Source organism: Myotis yumanensis, unplaced genomic scaffold, assembly GCF_028538775.1.
Source record: "Myotis yumanensis isolate MYYU_CA2020_CCGP unplaced genomic scaffold, mMyoYum1.0.hap1 SCAF_14, whole genome shotgun sequence".
NCBI classification, from domain to species: Eukaryota; Metazoa; Chordata; class Mammalia; order Chiroptera; family Vespertilionidae; genus Myotis; species Myotis yumanensis.
In genome coordinates this window covers 33,929,180-33,947,144 of record NW_027223765.1, presented here as the reverse complement: position 1 = coordinate 33,947,144, position 17,965 = coordinate 33,929,180, and the positions used below count along the sequence as shown (strand labels likewise).

The following is a 17,965-nucleotide window of genomic DNA, read 5'->3' as shown; positions in this document are numbered from 1 at the left end:
ATCCCTTCAGTTTGTCCTGCCATCCCCACTAGGTTAAGTTTTCATAAAATGCCAGTCCAGATCCATTTCTGTCCTCTCAGTGCTGACCTGGATATATCAGCGCCATTGTAGACTTGGTTCTGATGTTAAATAGGAGCTTTTGTACTGGCACTTCTAATCCTGGAAGGTGCTAGTAGAATCCCACAGCTGAGGCAAGTTTAGCTTCCAAAACCCTTTTCACAGTTACAGTAGATACCACTTGCATGTAAAGTTTATATTGCTACATTCACTTTCCTCCAAATGTCCAGTTACAAGAAATGGGAACATATATCCTCATTATGTAATAGCTTTCTGTGAAAAGTAGCTGTGATGTCACATGTCTAGCATGTTCTTTCATTTCTGTTTTTGAAATTTATTGGTCTTTTTTGTTTTGATTGGTTACAGGAAGTGATTCTGAGCCGCTGGGTTTCTTCACGAGAGAGGAGTGACCAAGATGAACTTTAACAGTTTGACCTCAGAATTCTGATTTCGCCAAAAAATATTTATTGAGTCTCCTACAATAAGCCAAGCTCAGGGCGAGGTAGAGTACTTTTATTGTAATTGGCCATTAATTGGAAAGTTTTAAAGGGCATGGTGCTCCCCAAGCCAGAGAACTACTAGTGTTTTAAAAAGGAAATTACAGAGGGGAGAAGAAGAGAGCCCTGTGCCCGGTCATCAGCTTCTGTCCTCGGTCGGCACTGACCGCGACTGGCCCCAGCTCCTCGCCTGCAGGCCCCACTCTGCATCCTCATCTGTTCAGTGAGGAGCTTGGATAGATGAGTCCGGCAACAGGGAACCTCTGTTTTACTCTAACCTCTAGACACTAACAGTTACAGTATGTGGCACTCGACAGCTCCCAAAGCAGCACTTCATGCACAGGCATCTCGTTACCCACATCCAATCTGTTCCCGAGAGAGTGCTGGAAAGCAGATCTGGGGGTTGCAGGACACCATGTTCCATTACTTTAAATGGAAAAAATTACATGTCTCTGCTTATCCAAGAACTTCAACCAATTACTGAAGCACATAACAGTCCATTTAGTATTTAGCAAGGATTTTTGTATCATAGAAAGCATTTAAAACATCAATTACCTAATTATTTGTCAGTGAGCTAATTGGTAGGCATATTTGTGTAGCATACACAATATTATGCAGTATTCGATAAAAACTGCACCTTGCTTCAGTTAATTTCTTTGAAATAAAAATAGGTGGTGAAATAATGTGTGAAGGAAGATACATAATGAGTGCAATTGACATTTAGTAAACACAGTAAACAAAGCCTTTTTTTAATTGGTTAGATCCCAGTGAAGAGTTGCCTGAGGAGTGGCATTTGGAGGCAAGAGGAGGGAAGTGGACAGAGGGCATGGGGGTGGGGAGACTGAGCAAGAGGGAGCCAGTGTAGGAGTGATGGAGCAATGGTCTGAGACTTATCCACTGTCCAAATTTGAGACACTGGCGGACAGTCCCTCCTTGGCATTACATACTCCAGAAGTAGATGGTCAAGAACCATCTTTGGAAGCTGAAACAAAAAACAAAAACAAAAAAAACACAAAATGAACACTTGTTTGCATTCCCTCGATGCCTTATCTTAGAGATCCTGACGGCCTAAGATTCTGCCTGTAGTTGTGTTTTAAAGGTTTGGCATTCGATAATGGAGCTCCCCTGCCTCAGACCAATAACGACCATCAATTTGAAAGAGCTTCTTAGTAAGTTCTTTGCTCTTTATTAGTGAGCTAGTAATTCTTCAACATTTTTACTGTTCACTTTGCTTACTCCAGGCTCTTTAGCAAAATGAAAGACTTTGCTTTGAATAGTCACTTCCTCAAAACCTTTAATGCTGGCAGAAAATTTCAGGAGGCATCTCTTCCCTATTTTATTTATCATTTGTAGTGACACTTCTTTCCAAGTCTAATCAGTGCAGCAGATGCCTTTATGGTAAACTCTTCCATGAATCCTTCATCAAAGTACAGTCTCCTGTCAACACTCCACCTCAGATACTTTGTCATCAGCTGATGTGCATTGAAGGTTGTGGCGACTCCTCGGTATAAAGGCTACAATAAGAATGTAGAGAAGCCAAAAGACTGCACAGATATTTGTAACAGAACGCTCCAGAAGAATGTCCAAAGCATCATCCTTAATCAAAGAAGCCTGTGTGGAGCATTTTCCTTCTTTATATGGTATATAGATTTGAACATGAAGTAGCAGGCCATGCACTCCTCAGCATTACCTGAGGGCCCTGGGGGTTCTGGAATGGTACACCAGCAAAGATTTTAGTTTAAATCACCCTCACAATTTCCAGGTAAAAGTATTAGCTAGCCCTGGCCAGTTTAGCTCACTGGTTAGAGCAGCAGCCCACAGACTGAAGGGTCTCAGGTTTGATTCCTGGTCAAGAGCATGTACCTTGGTTGCAGGCTCGATCCCTGCCCCCACCCCCAGGTCGGGGTGCTTGTGGGAGGCAACCTATCACTGTGTATCTCTCACATCAGTGTTTCTCTCCTCCGCCTCTCTCCCCTCCACTCTCTAAAAATCACTTTTAAAAAATATCCTCAGGTGGGGATTAACAACAACAAATAAATAAAAATAAATAAAAGCAGTATTAGCTTTTCTTTGGAAGTATTAAGTCCTAGCACTTTCTTCTTACCTTCTGAAATAAATGTACCAGATGGCATTTGTTTTCAAAAAAAGCTCAAGTTCCTCAAGATTGGAAATTGACTGCAATAAAACCACCTTCAGGAGATTCTGCAGTTCACCGGGAGAGATGCCACAGCCTCACTGAGAGCAGAAGTTGCTTCACCCACACTCCTCAAAACTGAAATTCTTCACCAAATCCTCTTTCTCTTCCATCACTTTCCTATTCTGAGGTATTCAAAGCCACTCATTGTGCCAGCATGTATGTTGGTGGCATCAGGCTGACCAACTGCACTGACTTCCACTGAAAATAGCTCACCACAGTCAAGAACACTGCGAAACTTTGTGCAATCAACGTTTTTCACAAGTTGTATTTTGTCAACCTAGTGCCAAAAATCATACAAAAAAGTGGACACCTGCTTGGTCAAGATTACCCTATCTAATAAAAGAGTACTATGCAAATTAACCGTCACTTTGTGATAAAGATGGAGGCACCCACAGCCAATAAGGAGGGAATATACAAATTGACGAGAAGGCGAGAGGTGGAAGGAGGCGGCTCCAGGCCGGAGCGAAGGCGGTGCCAGCAGCCAGGGGAAGGAAGGCCTATTCTTGCACAAATCTTTGTGCATCGGGCCTCTAGTATCTAATCTAATAAAAGAGAAACTTGCAAATTGACTGTACCTTTGCTATGCCCCCAAGCCATGCCCACCAGCCAATCAGTGGCTATATGCAAATTAACCCAACCAAGATGGCGGCCAGCAGCCACAGAGCTGGATCAAGCAGGAGGCTTGGTTGCCCCGGCAATGGAGGAAGCCAAGCTTCCTGCCTGCCTTGGCAGGCTCTGGCCTCCGCTGAAGGCAACAAAGTTTCAATTATAGAAGAAAAATAAATCCCAGATACCTGCTTCCAGCCAGCCTCCACTGGGAGCTTGGGTGGCTGGGGCCTGTGGCCAGCCTGCAAACAGCCATTAGCCACTCACCCAGGCTGGCCAGGCACCCCAGCGGGACCCCCACCCTGATCCGGGACACCCTTCAGGGCAAACCAGCCAGCCCCCACCCATGCACAAGGTCTCTATCTTATATAATAAAAGGGTAATATGCAAATTGACCCTAACAGAACAACTGGGAATGACTGGTCACTATGACACACACTGACCACCAGGGGGCAGACACTCAATGCAGGAGCTGCCCCCTGATGGTCAGTGCGCTCCCACAGGGGGAGCTCTGCTCAGTCACAAGCCAGGCTGACGGCTGCCAGTACAGCGGTGGTGGTAGGAGCCTCTCCACCCTCCTCACCAGCGCTAAGGATGTCCAACTGCAGCTTAGGCCTGCTCCCCGCTGGCAAGTGGGCATCCTCTGAGGGCTCCTGGGCTGCCAGAGGGATGTCTGACTGCCAGCTTAGGCCCAGTCCCCCGGGGAGCGGGCCTAAGCCAGCAGGTGGTCATCCCCCAAGGGGTCCCAGACTGCAAGAGGGCACAGGCTGGGCTGAAGGACCCCCCTGAGTGCACCTCAAAGGTTGGGGTGCAACCTGAGATCCCGCTCACCAGGGACCTGCTCATGCATGTCAATCTGCATACATCTTCAGGGGGTTCACAGATTCTGTGAGAACCATCTGTGGGTCCAAGGTGGGAGCTGTACGTGGTTCCTGACTTTTAATTAGTTTCCCTGGAGATGATTTTATTGAAAGTGAGGCAGTGAAATGAGCCTCCTAGAAAGGACCCGCTTCAACCTCAGCTCTGCCTCTCGGTGGTTATGTGACCTTGGGCAACTTACTTGCCCCTTATGAGCTTCTATGGGGCACCCGTATGTGGTTCTTGAACCCAGACCTACCCTGCCTCTAAGGCACCACCTCCTCAAGTTAGAGTCCATAGCTTACAGTTTTCAGGATTTTTGAACTATTTGTTAAGGCTCTGGTTTTGGTATTAAGTTTCAGCAATCCCTTAGTCTCTCTGATTGGCCTTGGGTGGAGGACAGGATGGCTAAGATGAGCTCCTTGGTCTGAAGTCAGACGCAGGTTTGCATCCCAACTCATCCACTTACTGGCCCTACAATCTTAACCTCAGTTTTCCTCATCTATCAGATGAAGTTAGTGTTATCAACGTACACATACAATGGACTGCTATTCAGCCACTCCAAAAAAAGTATTGACATGCTACAACGGCGATGAATCCCGAAAACATGCCAAGTGATAGAAGCCAGACAAAACACTACATATTGTTAGATTCCCACTATATACCCCACACAGGTAAATCCCATGAGAGAGAACACATTGGTGGTGACCAGGGGCCGTGGGGGGAGAGGGCTGAGGAGCTTACGGTACAGAATCACCTTTCAGGTGATGAAATGACTTGGAACTCAATAGAAGGGGTTGCACATTGTACTAAATACCACTGAATCTTTTGCTTTATAATCAGTTATTAGTGTAATATGAATCTCACCTCAATAAGAAATATTAACGTTGTCAACCCCAGAGGATTACGGGAGGATTGTGTGGGTTGGTCCTTACAAGGTGCTTATTAGCACAGTGCCCAGGTAATAATGTACTTTTAGTCTTTTGCAGCTGTGACGATTCATGATAGGGGATGAGTCATTGTGTCCTCTATTCAGGCAGTTACTTGTGCAGTTGATTATTGTATGTTGATTCTCTGAGCTTCAATTTTAGAGGCTAACGTTTTCTGCCCTCATCCCCAAACTGTGAGGGGAAATGGTGACATCTGTGCCTTTACTGCCCTGAGTTCTCCCTAAAGAATTTCACTTCTGTAAAGCAATTGGTTCAAACGTAATGCTTGGTAGGGATTAAACTTACATGAATGGGACACAGTTTCAGGCAGGCTTACCAGGCTGCAGTTGGTTAGATTTCCCCGTGATTCTGAGCCTAGTATAGGAGTCTGAGAATTCCTTGTTAGTTGCTGATTAGTTTTTATTTTTTTCATAATTATTTTGACAAAATAATTCCTAATTATTTTGCCTTTATTGTTAAAGCATTTTCATTCTTTTTTTTAAAAAAAAATGTTATCATTTGCTTGAATGTGGTTTTTAACTTTTCCCTCGTGGGGGAGTACTTAGGGTAAAAAGAAATGAAATGCCTCTCCCTACCACCCACCTACCATTTATGATTTTACCAACCAAATTGAATTTGTAGAAATCTGATTACAGACTCAAGTAATTATCCCATGAATGTTAACTTATTTAAAACTCTGATGCCCATTTCTAAAATTGAGAGAGATTTAAACCCATCAATTTAGCTTAAATCTTTGCTTTTTATATATACGCTGAAAACATTTTAAGTCTTGTTACCATTTTGTGAAATATAGGGATGCCTCACTTAAAAATACATGTTATGAAAAAACACATTTTTGAAATGGTTAAACTAAGAGGTAATATTTTTTTATTTCAAATCAATACAATCTAAGTTCTTTTAAGTGGAGAGCTTTAAGCATTTCCATTTTGGGGGATGTTTACATATTCTGAAACAATATTGCAAAGGTAGATCTTCTTTCTAACTTAAATGTACATTCTGATAGAGTAGAAACAGTGGCATCGGGAACACTTGGTCCAAACTCTAAGTCTAGCCTAGGAAAACAGTGGCCACTTTGGAAACATCGCCTAATCACTCTGAGTCTCGGTTTCCTCAGCTGTGAAATGAGGATGACTAATACCTCCTGAGTTTGTTCTGCAGACTAAATGAGATGACATATGAAAGGATCCAGTACATGGTAGGTATACCTTTTTCCCTTTCAGACAAACCAAAAGTGTAAGCATTACCATAACCATTTCTCTAGTTTATGCCCTGGTAGGTAACACAACGGAGAAGGAGGTGATAGAAAAATAGTTTGAGGTAAAGTGAAGACAGCTCTGAAGATGGGGGAAGGTGAGGTAGCAAGCACTTCCTGAATTAAGGGAGCTAGATATGGCCTCTGTGGGCTTTTTAAAGTGATGTTGATTTGGGTTTTCTTGGTTATAGTAGTAATTTATGCACCTGTAGAGGCTTTGGAAAAATACCTTTGTGTGGGTCATCAAATCAGTAACACTGAGACAAACTCTGACCTCTCTGTGAAAAGGAGCCCAGTGGTCTGTCATCCCATACCAGGGGTCCTCAAACTACGGCCCGCGGGCCACATGCAAATACAAATGTTGTATTTGTTCCCGTTTTGTTTTTTTACTTCAACATAAGATATGTGCAGTGTGCATAGGAATTTGTTCATAGTTTTTTTTTAAACTATAGTCCGGCCCTCCAACGGTCTGAGGGACAGTGAACTGGCCCCCTGTTTAAAAAGTTTGAGGACCCCTGCAAAGGCATTGAGGGAAGACCATGTGTGCGTGGGTCAGTGCTAAGTGCTGAGATGAAGTGCGTCTGGGGAGGTGGCAGGGAGAACTCTGAGACTTCATCTGGGAAGCAGAGCTGGTACCAACGCTGAGTCTCCTCGTCCTTCTCAAGGCATGATAAAGAAACAATCAGATTCTCAGTTTATCATTCTAAGAGCAGAGCAACATTGCCATCTATTGGTGTTCTGAGATGCTTAATTTCCTTTATTGGGGTAAACACTGGAGGGTGGTATTGTGACATTACCAGTAGGGACTTTATAGCCTGCTGAAGAGAATAACAGGCAGACTACTGCCAGAGTCACCTCCAGGTGGGAACGCAGCCTCTAAAGTAGAGAATGGGGACTGTGGCAGCTTTGAAAAGGGATGTAGCACTAAGACAGTAGCATGAATTGGCATTCCTAATATTGATCTTATCTGAATTGCTTTTTATGACGTTACTTACTTCCTCTCCGAATTTGAATGTTGATGAAAGCAAAACCCTTATTTTCGCTTTTATCTTCGCGAATGCAAAAATTACTGGCCCAGTTGCTGCACATCCTGGGTACCAGGTCACCAGGTGGCCCAGGAGTTAAGTGCATGGACTTTGCAGTCAAACGTCTTTCAGCCCTGGTTTTGCCACTGTTTCCTCCGTTTCCCTTTTAAAATGATGCCAGCAAAATGTTAGCGCCTACTTCACAGGTGGTCTTAAGTGAAAGGGAAGAATGAGAAGTGTTTATTCTGGTGTGGAGACCTTTATGAATACTTGTTAACTGCAGCTGCCATGATTACCAATAATCAGGTAAAGAATGGGACGAGAGAAGGGGAATACTAAGCATGTTAAGATCAAGGGCAAATTGGAATACTATTCCCCAAACTTAACACGTTTTTATATCTACCCACTGAGATCTTTACAAATTCTTGAACAACACAGAATAGCAGTCAGAATAGCTGTTCTGTTTAAAGTGGTATCATGTTCGCCCAGCTGGCTTGGCTCAGTGGTTGAGTATCGACCTATGAACCAGGAGGTCGCAGATAATCAATGATTCTCTTTCATCATTGATGTTCCTATCTTGCTGGGGTCCAATCCCAGCGGGTCCAGGGGTCCCCAAAGGTGTGGACAGAGTCGGCGAAGAAGGAATGACACGAAGACAGCCTTCAGTGGATCAGCAGCCTAGTCAGGACCTATAGCCAGGATCTCCAGCCAAAGTTCTGGTCGGAGTTCTGGTTAGGAACTGATGAGGATCTGATGTTTATTGTCTTGTTACATCCGTATTTATACCAGCTGATTTTAATCCTGTCAATTTCTATTACAAAGGTTAGGGCGTTTCTTATCTCCATTCCAGGGAGTAAAGATTATGTAGCTTAACTACCCGCCTGGCACTTAATTAAGGGGTTGTATCCCCTCCCTAACCTCAGGGAAAGATCCCCACCTGGGGAAACAACCTTTCTCGGAGAGGTGACCTTGGTTAAAACACATGGCGCTAAAGGGAGCAAACATATTAAGAACAGTATGCTATATATGCCAGGTCCATTGAAACATATGCTGTGCAGATGTTTCTTTCCTGCAGCGACTGTGTCAAGCAGCAAGGATGGACCGGCTTCCGGCACTATCTATCTCTCCCTTCTCTCTGAAATCAATAAAAATACATATTTTTAAAAAATAAAATGGTGTCATGCTCTGGGTGGGAAGTTTTGTTTTTCTCTAAAGTACCAGAACTTACTGCTTCTCGGCCTTTTGGCTAAGATCAAGTGTAGTAAAGTACCAGCACTTACACGTACAAACATTGGTGTGCCTGCGTTTTTTCCCACTGAAGTTGCCACTGCTGAAACGTTGACCAGACACCTCTTTGGAAGCAGGCTTTAAGGATCAGTAGCAAGTTTCCTGAATATCTATATTACTAAGTAATTATTGGTACTGTGATGGTGGGTACATTGAAGGTGGGTTGGTGCTTTGAAGTTGAGTACCTTGAGGATGGGTTTGGTTTTCAGAAGCGAGACATCACTTGGTGCCCAGGGCTGGAGAAGATGATGTGGTGGAGTTGATCACATTTGGCCAAAAACAACGTGGTTTCTGGCAGCAGGTTCCAAAGAGGAATTCTGAAATGTTTTGCTGATTGGCTATGTAAAGTGTCATGATTATTTGGGAATACAAATTCTAACAAGCTTGTTAAAATCACCTCGTTTCTTTTTAGTTCTTTATCCCAGCTTTCCCCTTTCGTCTTCTGAGCATTAGAAAAACAAGACATCCCTTCACTAAGTCCTTTCTGAAGTGGCACTTAAAGTGGGAAGAGAAGGTGCTGTATGTAGTAAACCCAGCCGCTGGCCTCCTGTCAGGTCAGGCAAAATGAGAAGGAAGCTGACTGGTGTTCGGCTTCTGAGGAATTGCCAGTCCAGTTTGTGCGTGTGGATTAGAAAGGCTAATTCAGGGGTGCCCATTGCCTAACTTAGATTCTGAGGCCTTTTCTTTTTTTTTCCTTTTTTTCCCTATTGTTGACCATCAAGAAGTAACACTATGCATTTCAAAGAAAAACATTGAGGTGAAAATACTCATCATTTCATAAATTGTAGATGTCTTGCTCACCTTACAAATGCCCCCGCCTTCTGGGTTCACATGGAAAGGTGAATTTATTCAGCTCTCATTAATTTCTAGGAAGAGTTTTCATTGTTCTGGGAATAAAATATGCTGCCACTTTATGCTTTAACATGAATTCTCAGTTTGAAAACAAATTCTATGAAAAGAATTTTGAAAACCCAGGGCAATTTTTATTAATTTTGTAAATTCTTATACTGCAGTAAACTGAAGTATGCTTAGAGGGAAGCCCTATAACTTTTTTTTTTTTAATTAACCACAGGTTACTGTATTTAGAAAGCTCTATGATCTATTAAAAGTAGTCACCCCCAAATATCCTGTCCCTTCTGCGTTTACACAGCGCACTCAGCACAGACCACTCCCCGGAGGAGGACTTGGCTCTTGATCCGGGTGGTCGATCACGTAGAAGCCATGCTCCTCTACCGCCCGGTACAGCGTGATGTACTTGGAAGCCTTCCTGGTCCTGGGGACCACAAATTTCTCCGTGAACTCATTCTTGTCCAGTTGCTCCTTGCCTTCTGTGGCCAGAACGCAGTTAATGAATGTGAGGGTGTAACTGTAGCAGTTGTGGTGTTCTTCTTCGTACCTTCAAAACAAGGACGTGGAGAAGAGAAGGCTTAGCTTTGAAAGCTGCTCAGGGCCTTCCATAACTGAAATCGGGCTCAGCGAGCTGGGCCCCAGCCTGGGCAGGGACGCTTGGCCTCTTGGGCTAGTGCAGATTGCAGCTTAAGTACAGAAGAGACTTAACTGAATGTTCAAAGTGGTGAGTGAAGGTGCACATTAACCCCACCTTGGGGAACTTAATTTCACTGAAATTCTAGATTCTAGAAGCAGAATTTCATTTCTTAAATTTTAGGATAGCCTACATTTCAAGGGTAGCCTGAAAACAATTTAAATGGACAAGTATGCTATATATCCAAAGTGTTAAGGGAGCAAGGAATTGAGAAATTAATTTCAAAATTGCTAAAACCAAAAAATAGAACCTTAAAATATTTATAAATTTTGAATATCATTTAAATTTTTTGTTTTATGGAACGTAATATCACAGCTTTTGCTGTACATACTACTATTGAGTGTTAAGAATGTAAAAATACCTATTCAAATAATGAGAGTTCTAAGTTCTGGTCCTTTCAACTCTTAAAATGCTCTGATTCTATTATGTATTACTAGAGGTCCAGTGTACGAAAATTTGTGTACTTGGGGGGTGGGGGGGTCCCTCAGCCTGGCCTGCGCCCTCTCGAAGTCCAGGAGCCTCCTGCCACCACCACTGGGCTTGCAGCTGTCAGCAGGGTTTGTGGCTGAGCGGAGCTCCCCCTGTGGAACTGCACTGACCACCAGGGGGCAGCTCCTGCATTGAGCATCTGCCCCCTGGTGGTCAGTGCATGTTATACTGACTGGTCATTCCCGGTTGTTTAATGTTAGGGTCAATTTGCATATTTCCCTTTTATTATATGTAATATACGCTGGCTCACCTCTGAAGAAACCCCTGCTTAAATTCTGTTACAGGTGCTACTACTAAACGCCGCTCAGTGTCCTTTGTGAGTTGATCACATTTGTGTGGCAAATGCGGGCCAGGGAGCAGGTGGTCTCAGCAGCTCCATACCTGTGAGGCAGCCAGGCCCCCGTGGTGGAGAAGTCTTCCAGGTACTTGTCCCACTGGTCCATCAGTCCAAACATGCCAGGCTGCAATAATGGGACACTTACACTCTGCTCCCAGCCTGCTTCATCTCGCTGGACACCGTGCATAGTGTAATTATAGACGACTCCTGCAACCAAAGCCAGGGTCATGCAGAAGCCTGAGGGACGTGCACCTCTGTGAAAGGGTGCTGTCAGAAAATGACAGCAGCCCCACAGTAACCTGACGTATCGGAAGCCCAGGTTGCACTTTCTGATTCCTGCCAATTAGCAATGGGCCCCGAGAGGCTCTGGGACCTCCTTCCTCCAGGATCATCAAGTTCAGGAGGCAGCCACTCGCCTCGGAGATTTAGAGAAGGTCTTGCCTGGAGTTAAGGAGAGGCTACGGTGCCCCTGCCTCCCCTGCTTTCTGCAAAGCAGTCCTTCAGGGAAACCCAGTTCTTGCTCCACCTGCTCTTCAGCCCTCTGGAGTCACCCCCAGGAAACAGAGACAATCATAGGCACCCAGATAATCATCTCCAAATATTTTTGTTGAAGTTCTCTGTTTACAAATGGGCCTGGCTTTCCTTCAATCAGCAATAAATTTCTAGTGGTCAGACTGGTGATAAAGTTTACTGTTCACCTGGGTAACTCTGAGTTCAAAAACCCAGTCCTAGGTTTCTGTTCACAGTATCAGTTTCTCCTGCCTCAAGGAGGTGGACATTGGCTCACCTGGCTGGCTTGCTCTCCATTCCCAGGCCTGCAACTCCTACAAGTGGCTCACCAGGCCCTTTTCCTGCAGACAAGGATGTTCTGGGTTCAGGGGTTGCAGATTCTGTGCCCTCAGAGCTAAATCTGGCCAAAAGGACTGTTTTATTTAAACATGCTGCTGCTATTTTTTTTGTTTTTGTTTTTGTTTTTTTACAGAAAACTGCTGCAGGCTCCCCCACCTGCTCAGGTGTTATATCCCCTGACTTATCCAGAGGTTTCTGCCTAATTCCTGGAGACCGTGGAGTGTGAAGACCCAGCAGCAGCGGGCTGAGTGAGTACAGGATTGGAGAGCAGAGGGCCTGGGTCCAGATTCTGGTTCCCACACCCGATGAGGTCTTGGGCAACTCAATCTCTCCAGAATTCTGATTTTTCCTTGTTTAAACACCAACAAAAAACTAAAAGGTTTCTGTCACTCTTGGCTGAGAAAACATTAATGACCTTTTTTCAAATATTTAGTATTATTAGTAATACTTTGCTGTACAGTCAAGTATTTCTCATTTGGGGAGATAGTAGCATCACTCACCTCATGGTCCAGCAAGAGAACCCAGGGACCAGAGGAATTACTAGTTAAATGTTGCACGATCACTTTTCTTTAGAAATGCCACTCTCGTCTGGATACTTTGGGGACTTTTTAAGCTTTAAAAAAATATGAAAATGCACTCACCATTTGTGTTAGTTATTCCAACATGAAGATCAGACCTTCCATCATAGTCTCTGAAAGAAACAAATATTTTTTCCTCATTTTCAAATGTCTGGCACAAAGAGTTGGTACTTAGACTGGGGGAGTGATAGGCCTCCTCTCTTGCCTGGTGCCAGATTGCCAACAGTGTCCAGGTTAGTAAAAGCCCTGTTTCAAAGCTGGTTAGGCCACTTCTACATTTGAGATCTAAAATTTCCCCCTGCCCCTATGTGTTTTGTTGCCCTGCCCCCCAATGCTAAACATGAGTGTGCTAGAAGGCCAGTCCTGCTAGAGCAAAAAGTCAGCATTACACCTGGCAGAGGAGTCCACCCAGAGGTGAACTGTTGAAGGAGCACCTTATGCTCTCCTCCTTTTTCTGTGAGGTGACAGCCCGTTCCTCAGGCAAACATGGGTGAGAGGCTCCTGATACCTCAGTGGATTCTGCCTCCCAAACTGATATGGCCCATTTTGGTCTTGTAGCCTGTGGCCACACCCACTTCTCTTGGACAGCCCTTGTTTCCTGGAATTATTATTTACCTGAGACTGGACAATGGATGTATAAGTCCGTATAATTAAACCTTCGTATACAGACCCAGGCCATCACTTACTAGCTCTGGGACATTGGGCAAGTCATTTACTCTCTCTAATCCATTTCCTTCACTATAAACGGGGAATATCATAAGCCTCCTAGTAAGCTGGTTGTAAGAATAAAATAACTATTGAGTGCCTGCCACACAGGTTATTTTTAAACAATAAAGCTCCTTTATCAGACCACAGGTCTGAATATTTGGTTCCTCATTAAAGCAAGCAGTTGCAGGTTTTAAAATGACCAAGGACACACATGACTGCCCCATCTCTTTAGAGCAGTCTCCTCCAGGTCATGTTGTTGGAGCCACTTTGAGTTTTTTTGAGACCCTGGGGCTTCCAGAGGTTGAAAATGAGGTGTGGCTCGGTTGTTGAGCGTTTACATATGAACCAGGAGGCCACGGTTCAAATCCTGGTCAGGCACATGCCCTGGTTGCAGGCTCAATCCCCAGTGCAGGATGTGTAGGAGGCAGCCAATCAATGATTCTTTCTCATCACTGATGTTTCTATCTCTCCCTCTCCCTTCCTCTCTGAAATCAATAAAAATATTTTAAAAAAGAAATGAAATGAAAATGAAGCTGAGAAAAACAGGAATAGTCTTGGGTGGCTGGTGACAGCGCAACACCCACCGAATTTTCTACCCCAAGCTCATACCCTGAGCACATCACTGCCCTTGGTTTCCTGCCTAAATCCTAGCATGTCCTCCCTCGTTCCCTTCTTTCCTTCAGTTATTTCTCAGTCTTACAACACATGTTTATTGGGTGTCATCTATGAGCCTGTACAGTCAGGTGTTTGTCATATTTTGAAGTGAAGGGCTAGTGACATACGGTAGTTAGCAGGGAAGTGAATAGTCAACTCTGATGTTCTCATCCCAAGAACTCCTGAGGGCATGAGAGAGTTGGGAGCATTAGATCATGATGATGCACATGGACACGCTTCCTAAAGCATGTGCCATCATTCAGTAGCATCCCTGCTCTCTTGCAACCAGGCTTGTCCATTTGTAAACTCCACAAGGACTCTCAGGAGGCACAATCCTTTCTTTTGATTTCTGAAATCTGAAAGTCAGGTGGTGTCTGCAATAGAAATAAACCAGCTCCACTCTTCACTTTAATTCACCTCCATGCAAAAGAGTCTTCAGGCTCCGTACATTGACCCTGCTTGTCAGAGAGATTACAAACTAACTCACAATAAAGGTATTTTGGTAAGCTTGGCTGCTGGGTCATTTTTTCAAATTAGCCTCTTAGCTCAAAATCTATGGCGAAGTAAGTCTCCAGGCTATGGATTTTTCTCTCTTAAAATTGTATAAGTAGAGAAACCAAGATGGCGGCATAGGTAAACACGGGAGTTTGCTGCCTCGAACAACCACTTCAAAAATACAACTAAAAGACGGAACGGACATCATCCAGAACCACAGGAAAGCTGGCTGAGTGGAAGTTCTACAACTAGGAGGAAAGAGAAAAGCATACCGAGGCTCAGAGGAGGCACAGTGCTGAAGTAAAATACTAAGGTTCGGAGTGCATGCGGAGTGGGCTGGAGGCTGAGGGCGTGGTTGTCGTTTTCAATCAGGAGGGAGTCTCAGGCTCTGAGCTCCAGTTCCGGGTGAGTCTCTAAGGACCCACACTCATACAGGAGAATCGGAACTGTCTGGCATTGCTCAGAACCCTAGGGCAGCTTTCTCTCCGTGGGGCTTGCAGTGATTACTGGGACACTGAGAAGCAGAGCCTCTGAGGGCAAGACTGAGAGCAGCCATAATTGCTAACCCCGCCCTGGTGATCCCGTGGGACCCGCCCCGCCCAAGCCCTGCAGGGAGGCTTTTGCTGGATAGCCTCAGGCAAAGGCTAGATTAGCACCTCCCTAGAGATCCAGGAGCCAGGAAGCCCAGAGGTCAGAGTGGGACCATCCAGCTTGCAGCTCCATGGAACCATAAAAGACACACTCAGGGGGCAGACTCAGTGAGCACCAAAGCCCCATTGAAGCAAGTCTAGCCCCAGAGGGGTGTCTCCAGCACAGAAGTTCTCCCACCGCAGACACAGCTGATTCTCACAGCCAATTGGCCTGGTGGTCAATTCCTCACAGTGATAACTACAACAATCAAGGCTTAACCACAACAAGACTGTGCACAAAGCCCACAAGGGGGTGCACCAAGAGTGTCTACCTCAGGTAATTGGGACACTTAGCACAGAAAGGCACTCTATCGACACAGCGAAGCATAAAAAATGCCGAGACAAAGAAACAGGACACAAACGACAGAATTGGAGGAAAGCAAACTGTTGGATATAGAGTTCAAAACCACACTTTTAAGGTCTTTCAAGAACTGTTTAGAAGCTGCCGATAAATTGAGTAAGGCCCTCGAAAAGACTGGTGAGACCGCCGATAAATGTAGTGAGATCCTCAAGAAATCTAATGAGACCCTCGATGTTGTGATAAAGGACCAACTAGAAATTAAGCATACACTGACTGAAATAAAGAATATTATACAGACTCCCAACAGCAGACCAGAGGAGCGCAAGGATCAAGTCAAAGATTTGAAATACGAAGAAGCAAAAAGCACCCAACCGGAAAAGCAAAATGAAAAAAGAATCCGAAAATATGAAGATAGTGTAAGGAGCCTCTGGGACAGCTTCAAGCGTACCAACATCCGAATTATAGGGATGCCAGAAGATGAGAGAGAGCAAGATATTGAAAACCTATTTGAAGAAATAATGACAGAAAACTTCCCCCACCTGGTGAAAGGAATAGACTTCCAAGTCCAGGAAGCACAGAGAACCCCAAACAAAAGGAATCCAAAGAGGACCACACCAAGACACATCATAATTAAAATGCCAAGAGCAAAAGACAAAGAGAGAATCCTAAAAGCAGCAAGAGAAAGAAACTCAGTTACCTACAAGGGAATACCCATACGACTGTCAGCTGATTTCTCAACAGAAACTTTGCAGGCCAGAAGGGAGTGACAAGAAATATTCAAAATGATGAATACCAAGAACCTACAACCAAGACTACTTTATCCAGCAAAGCTATCATTCAGAAGTGAAGGTCAGATAAAGAGCTTCACAGATAAGGAAAAGCTAAAGGAGTTCATCACCACCAAACCAGTATTATATGAAATGCTGAAAGGTATCCTTTAAGAAGAGGAAGAAGAAGAAAAAGGTAAAGATACGAATTATGAACAACAAATACACATCTATCAACAAGTGAATCTAAAAATCAAGTGAATAAATAATCTGATGAACAGTATGAACTGGTGATTGTAATAGAATCAGGGACATAGAATGGGAATGGACTGACTATTCTTGGGGCGGGGGGAAGGGGTGTGGGGGTGAGTGAAGAGATTAGACAATAATCGTGCACCCATGGATGAGGACAGTGGGTGGGGAGTGAGGGCGGAGGATGGGATGGGAACTGGGTGGAGGGGAGTTATGGTGGGAAAAAAGAGTAACGTAATAATCTGAACAACAAAGATTTAATTTAAAAAAATAAAATTAAAAAAAATTGTATAAGTAGGTTTGACCTTCATATATTCTTGCACTTTTCGCTCCAGGAAAGTATGCACACCGTCTATTTCTATAAAACAAATAGGCCTACATTTTAGAATTAAATGCCAAAAAAAACTGGAAAGAATTATCCACCACACTTCACTCACACTGTAAAAGAAGGTTTTAGTGACTACAACACAGAAGGAAAGTTTGCACAATTCAATGTAACACTTAAAAAACACTGACGTTACCTAAGAAACGTCCCTTGAGTTGGCCTGAGGAGGAAAGAACACTTTTCTTGATGCCCATTGGCGAACGGATTGGAGATGCTAACAGGTGCTTCCTCCAGCTTCCTGGAGCCCACATCCCGCCGGCAGAGGGGGCAGCACCGCGGCACACTGAAGCTGTAGATGTGTTTCCTGCAATGGTTGAACTTAATTAAAGGCTTTCCGGCCGCTGCGCACTGCATGGCTCTCCCGTCCTGGGCAGCCAGGGGCGGTGTCCCCAGACTTCCTTTTCCTGATGGCACAGGTAGCAAATTCCCGCAGCGCGAGGAACCTGATCAGCAATGACGTCATTCTGATTGACGGCCTCAGAGCCAAACCGGGTAGAATTAACCAGGACAGTAACCAGGCCAGTCCCTAAAACTAGCGTCCTAAAGAGCTTTCATTTTCCTTTCCATTTGTGCCTGCTTACCAGACTGTTTTTCCAGCCTTCATACATTTTGCAACCGTTGGCAGCCAGCTCCCACTCATCCTGTAAAGCCCTAGGTTTCTGTAGAACTTTCTCAGCTTGCTCCGGCGTTCCCGTGCCCTGCGGCGCTGGATTCACGTTTCCACCCGAGCACTGTCCTTTAATTAGTCATAAGTCTAAGCGCCTCTCGGAATTAGGCAGCCTCACTTGTTTCTGTGTTTCTAGCAAAGTTTATATCGTTTTGGTTTTGAATAAGTAACCTTACTTTGAGGTTACTCTCCTTTGATGCTTTATATTGTAGAAGTAATCTTGCTCATAAAAAAATTAACAGCACAGTAAAAATAAAGATAGAGGTTACCCTAGTTAACCAAACTAAAAGGATAACAGACAATTCCACAGTGGGATTATACTAGAAAGAAAAAGAAATCAATAAGAAAAGGCTAACTAGAAAATTCCCAGTAGTTTAGAAATTAAGCAGCATACTGCTAAATAACTTATGGGTCAAAGAATAAATAACAATGGAAATTAGAAAATATTTCTAATCTAATTGTAATGACATTAAAACTTGTGAAATATAACTAAAAGGGGCTGAGAGGGAAAATTATAGCTCT

At 44.2% G+C, this 17,965-nt stretch overlaps 2 protein-coding genes across 5 annotated transcripts in view; one reads left to right on the top strand and one right to left on the bottom strand.

Annotated features, from left to right (window-relative positions):
• The window catches only part of TSEN2 (tRNA splicing endonuclease subunit 2), a 43,922-nt gene extending 40,346 nt beyond the window's left edge, over positions 1 to 3,576 (top strand). The window contains exons 12-13 of one of the 3 annotated variants that reach the window (XR_011473705.1): positions 424 to 559; positions 1,908 to 3,576. Coding sequence is in view for 2 of the 3 variants with exons in the window: in XM_070433609.1 (XP_070289710.1) it covers positions 424 to 483 (60 nt within the window). In the remaining variant the exon portion in view is untranslated. Of the gene's footprint in view, positions 1 to 423 lie in introns of all 3 variants that reach the window. The other 2 variants (XM_070433609.1, XM_070433608.1) reach the window with 2 other exon arrangements.
• Positions 3,577 to 8,556: 4,980 nt separating this feature from the next.
• On the bottom strand, positions 8,557 to 17,160 carry MKRN2OS (MKRN2 opposite strand). Of its 2 annotated transcripts, XM_070433610.1 has the most exons (4): positions 16,913 to 17,160; positions 12,589 to 12,638; positions 11,143 to 11,305; positions 8,557 to 10,125 (listed from the first exon to the last, which is right to left on the bottom strand). In XM_070433610.1, the coding sequence occupies exons 1-4, from the start codon at positions 17,128 to 17,130 to the stop codon at positions 9,885 to 9,887; spliced, it is 672 nt and encodes a 223-aa protein (XP_070289711.1). In that variant the 5' UTR covers positions 17,131 to 17,160; the 3' UTR covers positions 8,557 to 9,884. The 2 variants fall into 2 exon arrangements, with proteins under 2 accessions (XP_070289711.1, XP_070289712.1); XM_070433611.1 differs by lacking the exon at positions 12,589 to 12,638 and having other exon boundaries at positions 16,913 to 16,970.
• Positions 17,161 to 17,965: the final 805 nt, after the last annotated feature.

Coding starts and splice junctions, on each gene's coding strand:
- MKRN2OS (XM_070433610.1), bottom strand. CDS start 17,130: ATGCAGTGCGCAGCGGCCGGAAAGCCTTTAATTAAGTTCAACCATTGC. Junction 11,306..12,588: donor TGGAATAACTAACACAAATG/GTGAGTGCATTT, acceptor CTTTGGTTGCAG/GAGTCGTCTATAATTACACT. Junction 10,126..11,142: donor GGGGCCTGGCTGCCTCACAG/GTATGGAGCTGC, acceptor CTTGTTTTGAAG/GTACGAAGAAGAACACCACA.